The sequence below is a fragment of the Phyllobates terribilis genome, unplaced genomic scaffold, assembly GCF_046119375.1.
Source record: "Phyllobates terribilis strain yellow unplaced genomic scaffold, ASM4611937v1 Scaffold_11__3_contigs__length_659146591, whole genome shotgun sequence".
In the NCBI taxonomy this organism is placed as follows: Eukaryota; Metazoa; Chordata; class Amphibia; order Anura; family Dendrobatidae; genus Phyllobates; species Phyllobates terribilis.
The window spans coordinates 533,189,329-533,206,475 of record NW_027362771.1 but is presented as its reverse complement, the minus strand read 5'-3'; the positions used below and the strand labels follow the sequence as shown (position 1 = coordinate 533,206,475).

Here is a 17,147-nt window from a genome sequence, read left to right as displayed (position 1 = left end):
CCATCAACAGATTGTTGTAACTGAAGGCCTGGGGCTTGGGTCTGATTTACAAGGCGACCAGCAGGAAATTTGAGGTTCCTTTTAGAGCTCACTTGCATATAAATCAGACAAGTGCAATCCGAGAAAAAATCAAATTGGACTTGGACCAATGTTATTGAATGAATCAGTGCTGATCTGTGTATTTTTTCTCACCTGTATTCGGCATGAGAAAAAAATCACAGTATGCAGCGAGTGGCCGAATATATCGGACGAGACTCACCAATGCAAGTCTATGGATACAGGGAAAAAAGCGGGCAGCAAACGGACCATCCGTATGACTTCCGATTTTTACGCACACATCTGAAAGGAACCAGGAAATTGCATCAGCCAAGAACACGAAGTTCACAGCCAGAACCCTGAGAATAGATAGATAGTATAGATATCCTGCAGATATATAATTTCACAACTCCCCTACATATTTTAAAATTGCACCCTTTATTGCCTGTCATGTGGAGTTTATTCTCCAGTTTTTTATGCTTGTTTAAACAAATTAATACATTAAAACAAAAAAAAGTGGGGTTCCCCCTATTTTATGAAACCAGCAAAGGTAAAGCAGACAGCTGTGAGCTGATATTATCAAGCTGGAAAGGTCCAAGTTTTTTTGGCTCTTCTCAGCCTAAAAATACCAGCCCTCTGCCGCCCCTGAAGTGGAGCACCACATGAGATGCTCCAATTCTGGCACTTTGCCTTTGCTCTTTCTGATTGCCCTGGTGTATTGGCAATTGGGGTTATGGGGCTTGGGCTTGATCAAGCCCTGGTGTTAGTAATGGAGAGGTGTCTATCTGACAGCCCCAGTACTAAAAAGAAAAAAAACACACACACACACATACAAATTTATTTAAAACAACACTCCATAACGCTTTCCCTGTTTTGCCAATTTGTTAAAAAAAAAAACAACATGCAGCTCTGAAGTAGTCTAAGGAATTTGACTTATATGGAAACCTGAAAAACATCAAAAGAGAGACGTAAAAACAGGACACTGTCCCTCGTTCACCAATTTATTATAAAAAAAGATCCAACATAGTCCAGCGCTTCCCCCGACGTTCCCCGATTCCGTCGTTCAAAGCCTATGGAGCCTCGCTCAGAGGCTCCATAGGCTTTAGCAGCAGCCACTCCCAGCTCACACTGCGATTTGTGAGACCCGGCGACTGTGAAGAGCAGTAACATTACTGACGTAACCGCTCTTCACAGTCGGCGGATCTCTCTGAGCTCGGCGTGAGCCAAGAGTGCCTGCAGCTAAAAGCCTATGGAGCCTCAGAACGAATCGGGGAACGGGGAATGAATCAGGGAACTTTGTGGGAAGCACTGGACTACATTGGACCATAGTGGGACCTTTTTTATAATAAATTGGTGAACGATGGACAGTATCTTGTTTTTATTTCTCTCTTTTGATGTCTTTCACATCTCCATTGTTGGATTATGTCAGATTCCCTGGACTGCATCGGTCCTGCATGTTTTTTTTTTGACAAATTGGTGAACCAGGGAAAGAGTCGGGTAGGGTTTTTTTTTTTAAAGTATTTTTCTTTTTATTACTAGGTTAGTAATGGGGAGTGTCTGATAGACACCTCTCCATTACTAACACTAGGGCTTGATGTCAGCTGTGTTTTTGGACAATTCACAGCTGACATCAACCCCAATCACCATTACCCTGATTGCCAACGCACAAGGGCAATAGGGAAGAACGAAGGGGAAGTGCCAGAACTGGAGCACCTCATGTGATGCTCCACTTCTGGGGTGGCTACGGACTGGTATTTTTAGGCTGGGAAAGGCCCAATAGCCATGGACCTTCCCAGCCTGAAAATATCAGCTCACAGCTGTCTGCTTTACCTTTGCTGGTTTCATAAAATAGGGGGACCCCATGTCATTTTTTTATTTAATTATTTACTTATGATGTTAAACCAGCATAAAAAGCTGGAGAATAAACTCCACATAAAAGGCACTAAAGGGTGCAAGTTTATAATACGTAGGGGGGGTTGAGAAATTATATATCTGCAGGATAGCTATCAATTTTTTATTTATTATCCATTTATTGTATATCTAATATTTTTCTATCATCTATCTATATCTCTATATAAAATTTCTTTATTATCATGACAACTAGCTTTAAGTTACATAGAGTATTATAGCATGTAAAAGATGAAGTTAAAACACATTACATACGGATGTGAGTCGAGAAAATAATCACACATTACACTCACATGACAAAAGGTAAACCATACGGGTTCCACTCGTCCAACTTTTCTGGGAGAGTGGGACTGATTTTTTTATATGCAAGTGTGAGCGCCCCCTTAGGGTGGACTTCATAAGCCGGAAGTCCTGTGTTCTCATAGTGTATACATAAATTATGACAACGCTTTACCTACTGTAACGTGAACCATCTGACTCCAGCGGCAGAAGCCATGTTGCCTTTCTGGCCATTTCCACCCTAGCTATAATTGTATATTACACATCTCCATCATATACATGTAACATCAAGGATATATCTTGGATATATGGTTATATCATTATTTCAGCATTTTATTTATAAGTTTACACATCAAATAAACATTAAATAAGAGAGAACCCTGAGATGGGTCTTCCAGACGTAAACAGTTGACTTGCATGGCATTTCCCCTTATGCAGCGACATGGTGGAGTCAGAAGGCTATGATTCGTCTTTGGCGTCATGCTTATATGTAGGTCCTGATTGCAGAGGTGGCCAAGACTCTAAGGCTCAATTCACATCTGAGTCATGGTATCTGACAACAAATCTACCAGTCAATTGACACTGATTGTGACCTATGGACCCGATTGACCTAAAACGAGGTCCGTTGGGTTCTGCAGCTTTGTCCATCTTTTTTTGATTAAAAAAGTAGTGATACGCGCCCAGCTATTCTTCTTATCTAAGAGGATGATGGGGGCAATTAATTTAAGGTGTTTATGCTAGAAATCTGGCATAAACACCACATCACAATATATTTTTGCGCATCTTTTGGCATTTACACACCAGTCCCGATCAGCTACGTCAACATGGGCGTAGCATAGGTGGGAATGGGCATGGTCACGCCCGTCAAATTTTTCATAAGTTACACCACTAAAGTGACATAATTTACTCGAGAAATGTATGGCAGTCCCCGACTAGCAGCAGCACACGCTGGGTAACAGACACCCCTAATTAAGGAGCACACGCCGCTTAGAGAGTCAGGTGACTGTATTCCACCAGATGCTTCATTAAGACTGGCGTGTGCTACCTGCTAGCTGGAAGGAGGGTGCGTTTTTGGAAATTTAAAAGTCCAGACCAGCCACATGGTCGCACTGCCGGCTGCACTCTCTCATGGTGCAAGCGGAGGCAGCTTTGTCTCAGCAGCATCGGAGGAGCGCAGGGACATAGAAGATAGCAGCAGGATTTAGCGACCCGTCAGCTTCAGAGCTGCGTGTGCAAGATGTATAGCAAACTGCTTGCAAGCATGCACTCCTTGCCTAGGAAACCGGCCACCTCTGGTAGAATTATGGCCAGTAAACTAGGCAACGAGCAGTAAACTTTATAATGGAGAATCCCTTTGTTCTTGAGAACAGAGATGATTTTTTTTTAAAAGAGGTAGAGTCCGAAGCTGCTCGTTTTTACAGGCACTTTGCAATTTTACCTATTTTAAGAAGTTGAGAAAACTCCTTAAATTAGCAAAATAAGGGAACTACTGAATTTCAACTAGATGATTAGCTGCACGTTCACATGATCAGTATTTGGTCAGTATTTTACATCTTGGATATATGGTTATATCATTATTTAAGCATTTTATTTATAAGTTTACACATCAAAACCAGGAGTGGGTGATAAATACAGAAGTGGTGAGGTGTTTCTATTATACTTTTCTTCTGATTGTTCTACTCCTGGTTTTGACTTACAAATACTGATGTAAAATACTGACCAAATACTGAATGTGTGAACTTAGCCTCAGTTAAAATGGTTGTCCCTTAAAGGGATGTTCCCTTTCAGTAAATTAACATCCCGGCTGCAGGTTGTTGTAAAGAAACAAACCACACTGTACTCCCCTTTCCTGGGTCTCCACCGCTGCTCCTGATGTCTGGCATTGACTGCAGCGCTGACACCATGTCGACAGTGCGGCAGCCAAATTGGTGAGCTCAGCGGCCCCGCCAATGTAGACGTGACGTCATGCAGTGTCGGACTGGGGTGCCAAGGGCCCACCAATAACCAACTCCAGGGCCCACAAGTAACCAACTCCAGGGCCCCTTTTTTCACCTTCATTCAAGCGTGACATTATCCTCAATCACAAATTTATATAACAATGAGCAGGATAGATTATTAAATAAATTAGATTCTGTCTTTGTCTGTATAGAGAGAATCAAGTGTATTGTGCCAAGTACTGGTCATATAAGAGAGTGGTGGCCCACCGGAGGATTCTCCTGTTTTCCTGTGGGCCAGTCCAAGACTCACTCACCGGTGGACCTGGTAAGATGTGAAGTTTGTTTCTTTATAGCAGTGTTCCCCAACTCCAGTCCAACAGATCCTCTTTTCAGGATTTACTTAGTAATTGAACAGGAGATGGAATCACCTGCGCAAGGACATCCTGAAAACACGATCTCCTTGGTGGATTTTGAGGACTGGAGTTGGAGAACACTATTTTATAGTAACCTGCAGCCAAGGACATTCATTTACTCAAAGGGAACATCTCTTTTAAAAACCAATTATTATCCCAGAATAGGTGATAAATATATGACTGCTGCGAGTCTGATCACCGGCACCCTTACCAATCCTGAAAACAGAAGTCCACGAGTCCAATGTGTGATATATGTATGACCACCGCTCTATTAACTGGAAAAGATAGCCGACCTGTCAGTCCCATATTTTAGTGATGGTCTCGCTTGCGTACTACTTCTTTATTCAGACTTAATGATTGGTGGGGTTTCCAGTTGGTGGACCCCCAGTAATCATACTTTTATCACCGATCCTGTGAATAAATGATGTTCCTGCTAAAACTACTTTATGGCTACTATGGCTTCAAATGGATTTCATAGTTGTCAAGGGTGAAAAAAAAGTTATCGAGTTAAACCAAAATCCTAATGAGCCATCCTGTCCAACTTAGCTAGTTATCACCACCTTTCCATGGGATAGGCTGATAATACATTGAGATAACATATGGATTGCACGTCATTGCATGATACAAACAGTCAACCTACATAAAACATTTAACACCGATCCGCAGGGTAGGTGATAAATGTCTGATCGGTGAGGATGCCAGTACTAGGACCACCACCAATCCAGAGAACAAGGCAGTGATGCTTCCTGTTTGCATGGACCATGCTGACCATCTCCAGTGGATAAATGCATGGACAGACATAGCTTTGGTGCAACCTGTGCATAGGGACCCAAGAGGTAAGGGCGGCCACATTCACCTCCAAAGCAGTAAACAGGCTTTGTCACAGACATATCATTTGAACTTTAGAGGCACATATACTGTTTTTGCACAGTGGCCCACTTCTGTATATGTCCGCCCCTGGACAGATGATAACTTGCTAAGTTGGGACAACCCCTGTAAGCGGTAGGAGGAGGCAACGTCGTTGACAATGGTAAGGCTACAGTGGTCAGTAGAATCAGATGACTCCTAGCCACAGTAGGACGTGGCTAAGAGATGGGCATGTGATGTCGAAGCATTATGCTCAGCTCTTTAACATGATGAATGCAGTATTGTCACGTATGCCAGTCGTATAGTGTGTTATGCAATGTATGGTTTAATGGATGGCTGCTAAGCTGTGGGTGCCTCTTCTAGCACCCCACAATCATCAATAACAATCTTCTTGCTTGTCTTTCCACTGTTGGAGCCATAGCTTTCCATCTTCTTTATTACCTCCATCCCTTCTACTACGGTGCCAAACACCACGTGTTTACCATTAAGCCTGCGGGGAAGGAGAGAGCCATGGATTAGGGTGGGCCATAATGTAGATGAGGAGCAAGGGATACTGTATATGGGGTGCTTTTTATAAAAAAAATATTCAATGTTGCCCAAGTTATTTTTTCTTCTTACCAATCAGCCTTAATGGTTGAGATGAAGAACTGGGAGCCATTGCTGTTGGGTCCTGCATTGGCCATAGAGATAGTACCTGGAGCGCTGTGCTTTAAGATAAAGTTCTCATCTTGAAACTTGCCACCGTATATAGACTTACCACCTGTGCCGTTATGGTTTGTGAAGTCGCCACCCTGGAGTGAGGAGAACAGAACATAAAGATGAGGGTGTGAGAATATGTAATGCTGGTGGGTATGGAGAAGAGAGGAGGCAAAGGAGGACGAAAAGTTGGCCCCATTAATCATCTGCAGTTTCTTTGTTTTTTTTTTAAGTAATTTTTGTCTCTTGTCTGTCTTTTAGTATTGGCGGACTTTGTTTCAAATTTATCAAAAGAGGTGAACAATGCTTAATAAATTGGCGCAAATTCAAAGATGCTTTTTCATCTCTTTTTTGCTCACTTTTAAAATAGAAAATTACACAAAAATTACTCAATCCTTTGAAAAATCTTTAGAAAGCTTTACATTTTTCTACAAATCTTGAAAAGTAGCACATGATAAATTTGACTAAAACATCTAGATAACCAAAGCAACGCCCAAAATGCCGAATTAAACCCCACACAGGTGAAACCAAGTAAAAAAAAAGGCACAAATTAAATTATGAAAAAGGCACAAATATAGAAGTCACTATTAGAGCAAAAACAATGATGATTTGGTCCCATAGTTGTTTTTTTGTTTTTAAGGGTTTTTTTTTTTTTTTTTTACGGATAGTCACAGTCTAAGGTCTCATACCCATATGTGTGAAAAAAAAAGTTTCGATATCTGGACCGAAAAAAACGGATGAGTGTCATGCGATTGCTATGCAATTTTCTCACCTAGCATCCGTATGACATCCGTGTGACATCCGTGTGACATCCGTATCCAATGCGATTTTAATATGGGCTTTTACATGGGGGACTTGTCTAGGGCATTTACACAGTTTTCTATGGCAATATTCTTCACTACACATATAAATATGTGTGTGTGTGTGTGTGTGTGTGTATACAATACAGACCAAAAGTTTGGACACACCTTCTCATTTAAAGATTTTTCTGTATTTTCATGACTATGTAAATTGTACATTCACACTGAAGGCATCAAAACTATGAATTAACACATGTGGAATTATATACTTAACAAAAAAGTGTGAAACAACTGAAAATATGTCTTATATTCTAGGTTCTTCAAAGTAGCCACCTTTTACTTTGATGACTGCTTTGCACACTCTTGGCATTCTCTTGATGAGCTTCAAGAGGTAGTCACCGGAAATGGTTTTCACTTCACAGATGTGCCCTGTCAGGTTTAATAAGTGGGATTTCTTGCCTTATAAATGGGGTTGGGACCATCAGTTGTGTTGTGCAGAAGTCTGGTGGATACACAGCTGATAGTCCTACTGAATAGACTGTTAGAATTTGTATTATGGCAACTGTATGTATGTGATATATATACATACATACATATACAGTTTGTGGGGAATATTTTTTTCATAAGAATTTGGGAAAGTTATGAAATGTCCTATAAATGTCTGTCCTATTCCTGATCTAAGGCTCTAGACTTTTAGCTGAGATGAATCTGTGCTACAGTAAATTTATCACTTAAACATGAGCCATGTATGAGGGAGTCGGAGTCGGTGTTGTGGAAATTGAGGAGTCGGAGGTTTGGCTTACCAACTCCACAGCCCTGCCCTCTACAGTGTCCATATAATAATATAACAATAACCATATCCATTTTTCTCATACACAAATCAGATCTGATGATGGTCAACCATGCTTTTATTAGAAACCGATTCATGAAAAACAGACAGAACATAGATGCTATCCATGCGCTGTCTAATTTTTAAGCTGAAACTATTCACTTGAATAGGTGAGTTCTGTCCACAAAACATTAGATAGTAGAGCAAGCCGACATTATTTTTATGTAGAACATGGGTCAGCAAAAGCAAGTGGGAACGTGAATAGCCCCATAATATATAGTGTGTCCATCTGCTATCCGTGTTAAAAATGGACAGCACGTGTATGATAAACACTGTGTGAATAAGACCTTATTGGTGTCTTGCTATGTGGAAGAGTTTGGGACTCCTGAAACACCAGAGTCCTTGTGCAACTTGTACCATTTTACAGATTTTATAAAATCATTTTTATCAGCAGGAGATTATCATTAGAGGACTAGTGAACCTGCTGCAATGGAGTCCAACCCGTCCACCACCACTGATTGGCTGCTTTCTGCCTATGCACAGTGCACACAGTAAGCTGCCAATCAGTGGTGTGAGCGGAGTTATACCAAGCTCAATATTCAGAGAACTGGTAGATTTGCAGAAGATAAAACAGTTTTTATTCAAAACTGCAGACCCAGTAAAATAAGTGACAAATCACTGGAGTCGGGTTCTACATCATGCAGCTCTGAGATGGGGTAGCAAAAACCTAGGCATAGATTCCTTTTGAACAGGAAATTTACAATGAAGGAAAATAGTCCCCTCTCCGAACAGTGTATGGGGGGCACAGCCAGGACAAGTGGTAGGTAGGGTAGGCACCCGCCTGGGGCACTACCTGCTGGCTCCTTGAGGGGAGCGCACTTTGGGAAGAAAAATTGACATGGTTGAATGCCTGCAGCCGTCGCTGCCTCCCTGCACTCAATTGTATTCGCATCTGTAAGACACGAATACAATTGATGCGAGTGCTGCCGCTTGGGACAAGAGCAGAGGAGCTGTAATCAGCTCCCCGCTCCACCGGGGATGCAGTGACGTCATTGTGGCACCCTTCTACCACAGGTACCACAGGACCCAAAAGGGTGCATGGACGGACTTCTCCACAAGAGGCCCTCATTACATAACAGACACCTCCACCCTTCCACCTCATACCACCAGAGGGAGCCCTGTTAGGGATATATATACTGGAGGATGGAGTTAGGCAGTCAGTGTGTGTGCTGACACAGAGATCAGTGAAGAAGCAGCATGTGAGCTGCTATGCTGAGGGCCAGCCAGGGCCTAAAGCACGTGCTGAAGCCCTGGGGGCCTAGAGCGGGGCCGGAGGCAAGGAGAAGAGTGAGAGGAGTTATGGGGGCAGAGGAGCATCTTAGGCTCACCCCAGAACACAAGCCGGACACCGGGTCCGAGCCAACAGGGTCCTCTACGCTCAGTAGGAACTACCGGTATACCAGGAGGATTCTAAACCCCTGGTCAACCTGAAGCTACAATTATCTAAAGAACTAGGAACCACGAAGGCCCCAGCATCCAGGGATAGTGGTAGCCAGAAGAAAAGTTCTATTACCAAGCAGTCAGGTGAGAGAGTGAAACAACATAGAAGCTAGGCCTAGCTCCAGGCTGGCCAGAAGCTTTAGAGAGAGGAAGAAACGGACCAGGAGGCCTACTACACGCTCACTGGGGAGAGTCCTGAAGTGCACCCTCCTAATAGGTACCCTGGACCATACCTGCCGTTACACTAGTAAAGGTACTGAAGCGAATCCCCTGTGTGCGTGTCCGTCATTCACCCTGACCCGACCGGGCCACCTCTCACCTGCATCCCTTCCATCAACCCTGCCCCGGGGGCCCGCTCCGCCTGTGGGGAGCAGAAACATCCCAGCTGCCATCGCATCACCCCCGGAGGTCTGCAGAAGCGCTGGTACCCATTACCAGGAGCCACAGGTGGCGTCACGAGACAAACTGTTATCAAACCCCCTTTTAAAGAGTAACCCCAGAGTACGGGCCCGGGAGCCGACTGCCGTGATATCCCCAGAAGGTAAAGGCCCGGGTACCGAGTCTCCCCCATATCCCCCTGGGTGACTCATCATCACGCCATCCAGCGCCCACTGCTGTACAGGAAATAACAGGTGGCGGTGGACAGGGAGCCGGGATTAGGTGAGTATAAGGTTTTTTTTTTTCTTATTTTGCTTTGCCAATAAGTGGTGGCTATCACAATAGGTGCCGGCTGTGGGGACATTATGAGGGGCTGGCTGTGGGGACATTATGAGGGGCTAGATGTGAGGACATTATGAGGGGCTGGCTTTGGGGACATTATTAGGGGCTGGATGTGAGGACTTTACTAGGGGCTGGCTGTGGGGACATTATAAGGGGCTGGCTGTGGGAACATTATGAGGGGCTGGCTGTGGGAACATTATGAGGGGCTGTGGGGGACATCATATCATATGGGAGACTGTGGGTAACATTATACTGTATATAGAAGGCTATGGTGGACATCATAGTATATGAGAGGATGTGGTGGTGACCATACTATAAAATAGGGGGCTGTGGTGGACATCATACTACATAGAGGACTGTGTATTTTTGGGGGCTGTTGTGGATATACTTTATGGGTGGCTGTGGTTACCATCAGACTTTGTAGGGGGACAGTGTGAGGAGGGGGTTACAGTTTGGAGAGGACAAAGTGGTGAGCAGTTTGAGGGCATAGTGTGAAGAGGATACAGAATGGATATGGAAAGGGGGCAGCGTGAAATGGGGGCATGGTATGGAAAGAGGTTAGCATGGCACGGGACAGTGCGGTGATATAGAGAGTTTAAGCGAAAACAGTGGAGAGAGGACAGCCATGGTATAGGCCGTGGTTCATAATGTCGGACGGTATGGCAGTTATAGCTGATAATGGCTGACAGTGTGGTGGTTATAGCTCATAAGTGCAGACAGTGTGGAGGTCATATACCATAGGAGGCTTATTTAGGGCATAGTATGGACAGATATTTTTATGCAGAGGATATTTTAATAGCACTTTTATTTTTAACAGCACCGTGTTGGGATTTGCAGCAGAAGGGGGAGGTCTGCAGAGACGAGCTGTGGATGTGAAAAGTCATCATGGCATCTGGACAAGATGGAGACAAAAAGAAATAAACAACTCAATCAGGGAAAATGTCACCTATAAGGTGCCTGGATATAAATGTTTACTTGTTGATACCTACTACGTCTCATCAGTACTGTGGTTCATGTATGGTCTGCAGTCTGATAATGACTGATAACTCCCAGCATCTCCTTACCATTGCTTAAGAAATACTGGGAGTTGTAGCTTCATGAGATACAAATGTATATGGGCCTAAATTAACATTACAACTGATTGCTGTACTAAACTTGATGTCATAGTTATGTACTGATGGTGGTTCTGGTGACATAGACATGTGCTGACGATGGTACTGGTGTTGTATTTATTTATTGACTGTGGTTCTCGTGATGTATTCATGTACTGATGGACGTTCTGGTGACCCATTAATGTATGGATAGTAGTTCTGGTGATGTATTCATGTTCTGATGATGGTTCTGGTGATGCATTTATCTACTGCTGGTGGTTCTGGTGTCATATTCATGTATTGATGGTGGTTCTGGTGTCATATTCATGTATTGATGGTGGTTCTGGTGCCATATTCATGTACTGATGGTGGTTCTAGTGCCTCTTTAAGAGCAGGGGAGCATGAGCGCGCGCACTAGTTGCCGCAACGGACTGCGGCGCACAGCAGCAGAGGACAGGAAGCACGGGGACTACACTGTGGGACGGGGCGGTGAGTAACACACATAGAGTAACTGCAGACTTGTAGCCTAAGGCTGGACAACCCCTTTAAATATTCAGCTTCACTAACTTTTCCGTACACTGTAGTTGTTCAATTAGAAAATTAATCATCAAAAATACAAATTGCCTAAATTGTACACACTGTGTAGATCACATTTTTATTTAGCTATGCCCACTGCTGCCCTCTTATCTGTATGTCACTGCATAAAAATAGAAGCAATATAAAAATGAATTTGAATAATGGGAAAACATATACAATATATATGAAAAATAAAACTAGATATCCCAAGAACCATTTTCATATCAAAGGACCTAAAAGGTTGGCAATAACTGTTTCATTGTAGTTAGTGATGAGCGAGTATGTTCAGTTAACCCTTTCGGCGAGTATACTCGGGTGAGTACCGAGTATCTTCAGCGTGCTGGGTGATATGTTTGAATCACTCCTGTGTGCATGATTTTTGACAGCTTTAATACATGTGAGGAATGCTTGTTTCTTAAGCATTCCTCACATGTATTAAAGCTGTCAAACAGGCGAAAATCATTCACATGGGAGTGATTCAAACATATCACCGAGTACACTGAAGATACTCGGGACTCGTCGAAAGGGTTAACCAAACATACTAGCTCATCACTAATTGTAGTGTTTCTAGCATAAAAATAGCTTGTTAATCATTTTTTGCTGCCATGTTTCTATTTTATCGTTTGTGGGGGCAGATTCTCAGGGAGATCTATGTCCGGCCCATAGATCTTAACAGCTCATTTACATATTAAGAAACATATGGATTTCTCTGAATAAGACATCAGATCACAGATATCAAGGTATCATTTTATTCAGCTTCCAATGACCTGCGTGTCCATATAGATGGATGAGAAGGATTGATCCTACTAGCAGATTTTCTTTAACAGTCTATAAAAGGAAAATATTGTTCATATTTCTGTATGATCTGTGCAATGAATGTGTTATGTAATGGTGTGACAACCATTTTTAAGCCACAGTTAATTACCTGGCACATGAAGTTAGGGATGATGCGGTGGAAAGTGCAGCCCTTGTATCCAAAGCCGACTTCGCCTGTGCAGAGTTTAAGGAAATTTTCTGCAAACAGGAAACAAAATGAATGGCAATGAATGGCCTATTTAAAGGCTTAGAATAAATTAGGTTTTCAGGGAAAAACACGCCAACATATTAATATCTGTCTATATATTTGGAGCAGCACAGTGGCTCATTGGATGGCACAGTTTCCTTGCAGAGCCGCGGTCCAGTTTTATATCTGACGAAGAACATGACATTTGTATGTTCTCCCCATTTTCTGAGCATCTCAATTTATCGCATGCCCTCTAAACATATAGATAGATTAATTAGCTTTCTAAGAAAATGGCCCCAGTGTGAGCTAATGGGACTATGATCTTCATTGAGGGCAGTGAACGATGAGAAGCTCTGTACAACGCGGCAGAGTATGTTGTAGTCCATGGCCGCCGGACCAGAGCCCTGAAAACCTTCTCCTACCTGCCAGAAGCCTTAGTGCCATTTCTGATTAGTAGGACCAGAGTGATGTCAAACGTATGATGTCATGCGTGTGTAGTGCCATAATGATGACATCGAGCCGGGTCAATGAATCAGAAGAATGGAAACGATAAAGGCTAGCACTCAACAAAGTGGAAAGGCACGGTGCTAGTGAAGGGAGCCAGTGGTTCCATCAGTAATAAACCATAAAAATTACTGCACACGTAGAGAGGTATGGTATGCTTTAGGTGAAACTTTATTTGAAGGGTGATGCTTGAGGCGACTAGTGTGACGTTTCGGCCAACACTGTGGCCTTGATCACAATGTCGCAAGTGGATAGACGCATCCGGGAAACAAAGGAGAAGAATTACCAGTCAAGTAGAAGTGAGGGTTTCCTTATCTAAGAATTGCCCCTCACTTCTACTTGACAGCTAATTCTTCTCCTTTTTTTCCGGGATGCGTCTATCCACTTGCGACAATGTGATCAAGGCCACAGTGTTGGCCGAAACGTCCCACTAGTCGCCTCAAGCATCACCCTTCAAATAAAGTTTCACCTAAAGCATACCATACCTCTCTACGTGTGCAATGAATCAGAAGAGGCGTCAGGCTCTGTTCCAGTGGCCATAGACTATTGACCAGGGTCGTGCAAATCTTTTTGATCATCTCTATTTTCCTCTAAGACCAATGACTTCTGGTCCTCCAAAATATTAGTAAAATATTAAAATGAATGGCTCAGGTCTTTACCTGGTCTTTGGACTGGGCTTAAAGTTGTATGGCCATTTATGACTATGATAGAGGAAGGATAATCCAACCCAACGGACATGCGATCTTCTTTATTCAAGTAGGTATCATACATCATGATTAAGGGTGCTGCGGCACCTGAAACGCGTAGATGCCATCTTGTATCTTAACATGAATGTTTTATCAGTTGTCCTCTGTATGATTCCTACTTGCATAAAGAAGATTGCATATCCATTGGGCTGGATTATCCTTCCTCTATCACAGTTTCCTCATGCCAAGGCAGAGCCGCTATCCGTGCTAAAGACTGCATGGGAATAATCTCACGGTAAGCTGGAACATTCTTTTTCTATCTTCTATGACTATATCACAGGATAGGGGATCAATGTATAATTGAGGGATCCCAATAATCTCAAAAGTCCGGTGTGAAAGAAATGGTAGTGTGCATGCGTGACCACCACTCCATTCACATCTATTGGTCTATTGGAGCAGAAGTGCAAATATTTGACCACTGTTCCCATAGACAGTGAATGGAGTATTGGTGTCACGGGTGTGTCAGATTTGACAGACAGTCATCCTGCAGTTGGTTGCAGGAGATCTCTTCGTTTGGCATTACAGACACCTTCTTAGCTGTTTCACTCTAGGACCCAGTGGCTACCTCTATTCTGCTCTAATTAACAACCTTGCCTGGGTGTTTAAATAGGTTCACTTCGCTACAGGCGGTGCCAGTGATATTCATTTGTTCTCTGGTGAAAGCTTGGAGCGAATGCAGTCTGTTTACTTCCTCTCTGGTGCTAAGAGGACATGTGTGTTGTGTCTCTGAAGTCGGCTCAAGCTAAGTTATCTTTCCCCCGTGTCTGTCTACCTTGTTGTCTTTAGTTAGTGGGGATCGACTAGTGCTCATCCTCCTCCTTCCTTATCCAGGGCCAAGCTTTAGGGAAATACAGGGATAGGTTCCTCTGTGGCGATTGGTGAAGAACCAATATAGGGACGGTAGGGGAGACAGGGTGATATCAGATCAGCCTCGGAGGTCTCCACTCCCCTCTTTCCCTAGAGTCTGGGCTCCCTTCCCCTCTTCACTTTGTGTTGCACTTGGTCTTTCCCACATCTTGCGTGACAGGTTGTCAACTGGTCATGCGTATAGACTACCACTTCTTCCACATGGAAGTATCTGAACCCCCAATCATTTTTGTGACTACTGGGATTATACATTTGATCACCTTTCTATAGAACATAAAGGGATTTGGTGGGATAAAAGTTTAATTCATGTGTTTATACCATGCACTGGAATCAGATCATGTAATGATGTGCAAATACACACTAATACATGCTTTCATATCTCATTGATCTAAAAACTAAATGTGCCATTTACCTGCAGTCTTGGGCACTACATCAAACCGGAGCTAGGGAGAAATAGGAACACAGATTAGTTCAACACATTATATACAGTGTATACAGGCTTATGACTGAGCTACAGAAGCCATTTCTTCCCACTCTAGATTTTTGGAAAAGTGGATGCAGATTGCTCAACAATCATCGCTCAGACTCCAGTTGTACACTATTCTTACCACTATTAGATATTTTATAGTGGCCTATCCAAAAAAAGGCCCACTGTGTCGTTGCAGTGATATGTTAGTGTCCACCTTTTAGTCTGATGACAGCTTTACACTCCCTTGGCATCCTCTCTAACAGCTTCAACAGGTAGTCATCTGGAAAGACTTCCAATGAACAGGTATGCCACGTCAAGAGTTAATTTGTGGGATCACCGGCCTACAGGATGTGTTTGCGACCACAGGTGTGTTTTGCGAGGCAGTCTAGATATACAGCCCCATACAGTGCTGAGCCCTAAATTTACAACTGTCTTAAACCAGAATAAAGTAAACACCACTCAACTAAGGAAAGAGCAATGACAGTCCATCATTACTTTAAGCCATACAGATAATTGCTAGAATCTTGAAGGTATTCTCATGAAACCTGTCAAACGGTATGATAAGGAGTGCTCCAGTAAAGGAAGAATTACCTGTGCTGCAGAGGATAAGTTCATTAGAGTTACAGTACCAGTCTCAGAAAACTAAAATTGACTGCACTTCAGATAACAGCCTTTATACATGATGCACAGACATCAACACAGATCTCAATATCAGCTTTCCAGAGGAGACTATGATGTGCAGGTCTTTATGGTCAAATTGCTGCAAAAAAGTCACTACTGAGGACCACAAACAAGAAGAGATTTGTTTAGGCCAACCAACACAAGGACTGGACATTTTTACATATGCTGAGAGCGGTTATCACATGTGTGTGTAATAACCATGTTTACAGTATATTATTATTCTCTTTACAGACACAATTGCACTTTTTATTTTGAGACTTATGAGTGTTTTTTTAACTACTTATCTTTCTCCTCTGGATTTCAGGTTCAATAATATACTTCTTTTTCTTTGTTTTTGTTATTTGGGTATGACGTGGCCCCTGGGCCATGTGTGTGTGGGGATACCCAGAACCGGACCTTTTGTGGATGCTGGGGGTTGTAGTCCTTGCGTGGCGGCGACCCGGTCCGTGCCCAGGGCAGTCAAACCAAATGGCAGTCTATATGCTGAATGTCCGACTACGCCACCAGTGGAATGCGGTCAGAGTGAACCGCCGCTGCAGGGCAGACCGCTGACGCTGGTGTTGTGGGTGCAGCAGAGGGTAGTATAACTCCCCACGGGAGGAGTATAGCCTCAGGGCAGCGAGTGCGGATGTTGGTGGTGATGGTGCGCGGGAGCAGCAGTAGCGACAGAGTCCTGTAATGCAGTCCAGGGTATTTACTCCCTTGACCTTGACCTGCCATGTCCAGGTATGGGGATTCTCTTTCATGCGCTGCATTCTGTATTCAGCGTCTATAGCGTCATTATACATACCTCAAACCCTGTCCCAAGTTCTTAACGATACGTCACTTCCGGGATTCCTTGTGTGCGGTCCACACTGACACACACGCCGACGTCACTTCCTCCCGGGCGGCTGCACTCCATGGAGACGCGTCTTCCTGGCAGGATGTGACGCCGGGATTACCATGCATGGCGCTTCTGCTTCCGCATCACCTGTCCACACTAATCGATCACCGGCCTCATATATATACACACCGACTCATATGTCTGACTTATATTCTTGATAAAGCATTGGCAAAACGCGCGTCGGATGTCAGGTGTGGCGCCCAGGGGGTTAGTATCGATTCTATTGACTTTATTGTATTGTGAGCTCATGTTTGTTCCACCATTTTTTGCATATTATATATCTACTTGGAGCATACTCTGCTACATACAAATCCCCTGAGTATTTAGCTAGGGGTATTATTA

The 17,147-nt window shown here is 43.4% G+C and overlaps 1 protein-coding gene across 1 annotated transcript in view; it reads right to left on the bottom strand.

The window, feature by feature from the left end:
- Positions 1-2,598: 2,598 nt before the first annotated feature.
- The window catches only part of LOC141166778 (peptidyl-prolyl cis-trans isomerase-like), a 30,569-nt gene continuing 16,020 nt past the window's right edge, over positions 2,599-17,147 (bottom strand). Inside the window, exons 2-5 of the mRNA XM_073653777.1 lie at positions 15,185-15,215; positions 12,578-12,666; positions 6,059-6,231; positions 2,599-5,930 (exon numbers count right to left, since the gene is read on the bottom strand). Of these exons, the coding sequence (XP_073509878.1) occupies positions 5,780-5,930; positions 6,059-6,231; positions 12,578-12,666; positions 15,185-15,215 (444 nt within the window). The 3' untranslated portion in view covers positions 2,599-5,779. The remainder of the gene's footprint in view (positions 5,931-6,058; positions 6,232-12,577; positions 12,667-15,184; positions 15,216-17,147) is intronic.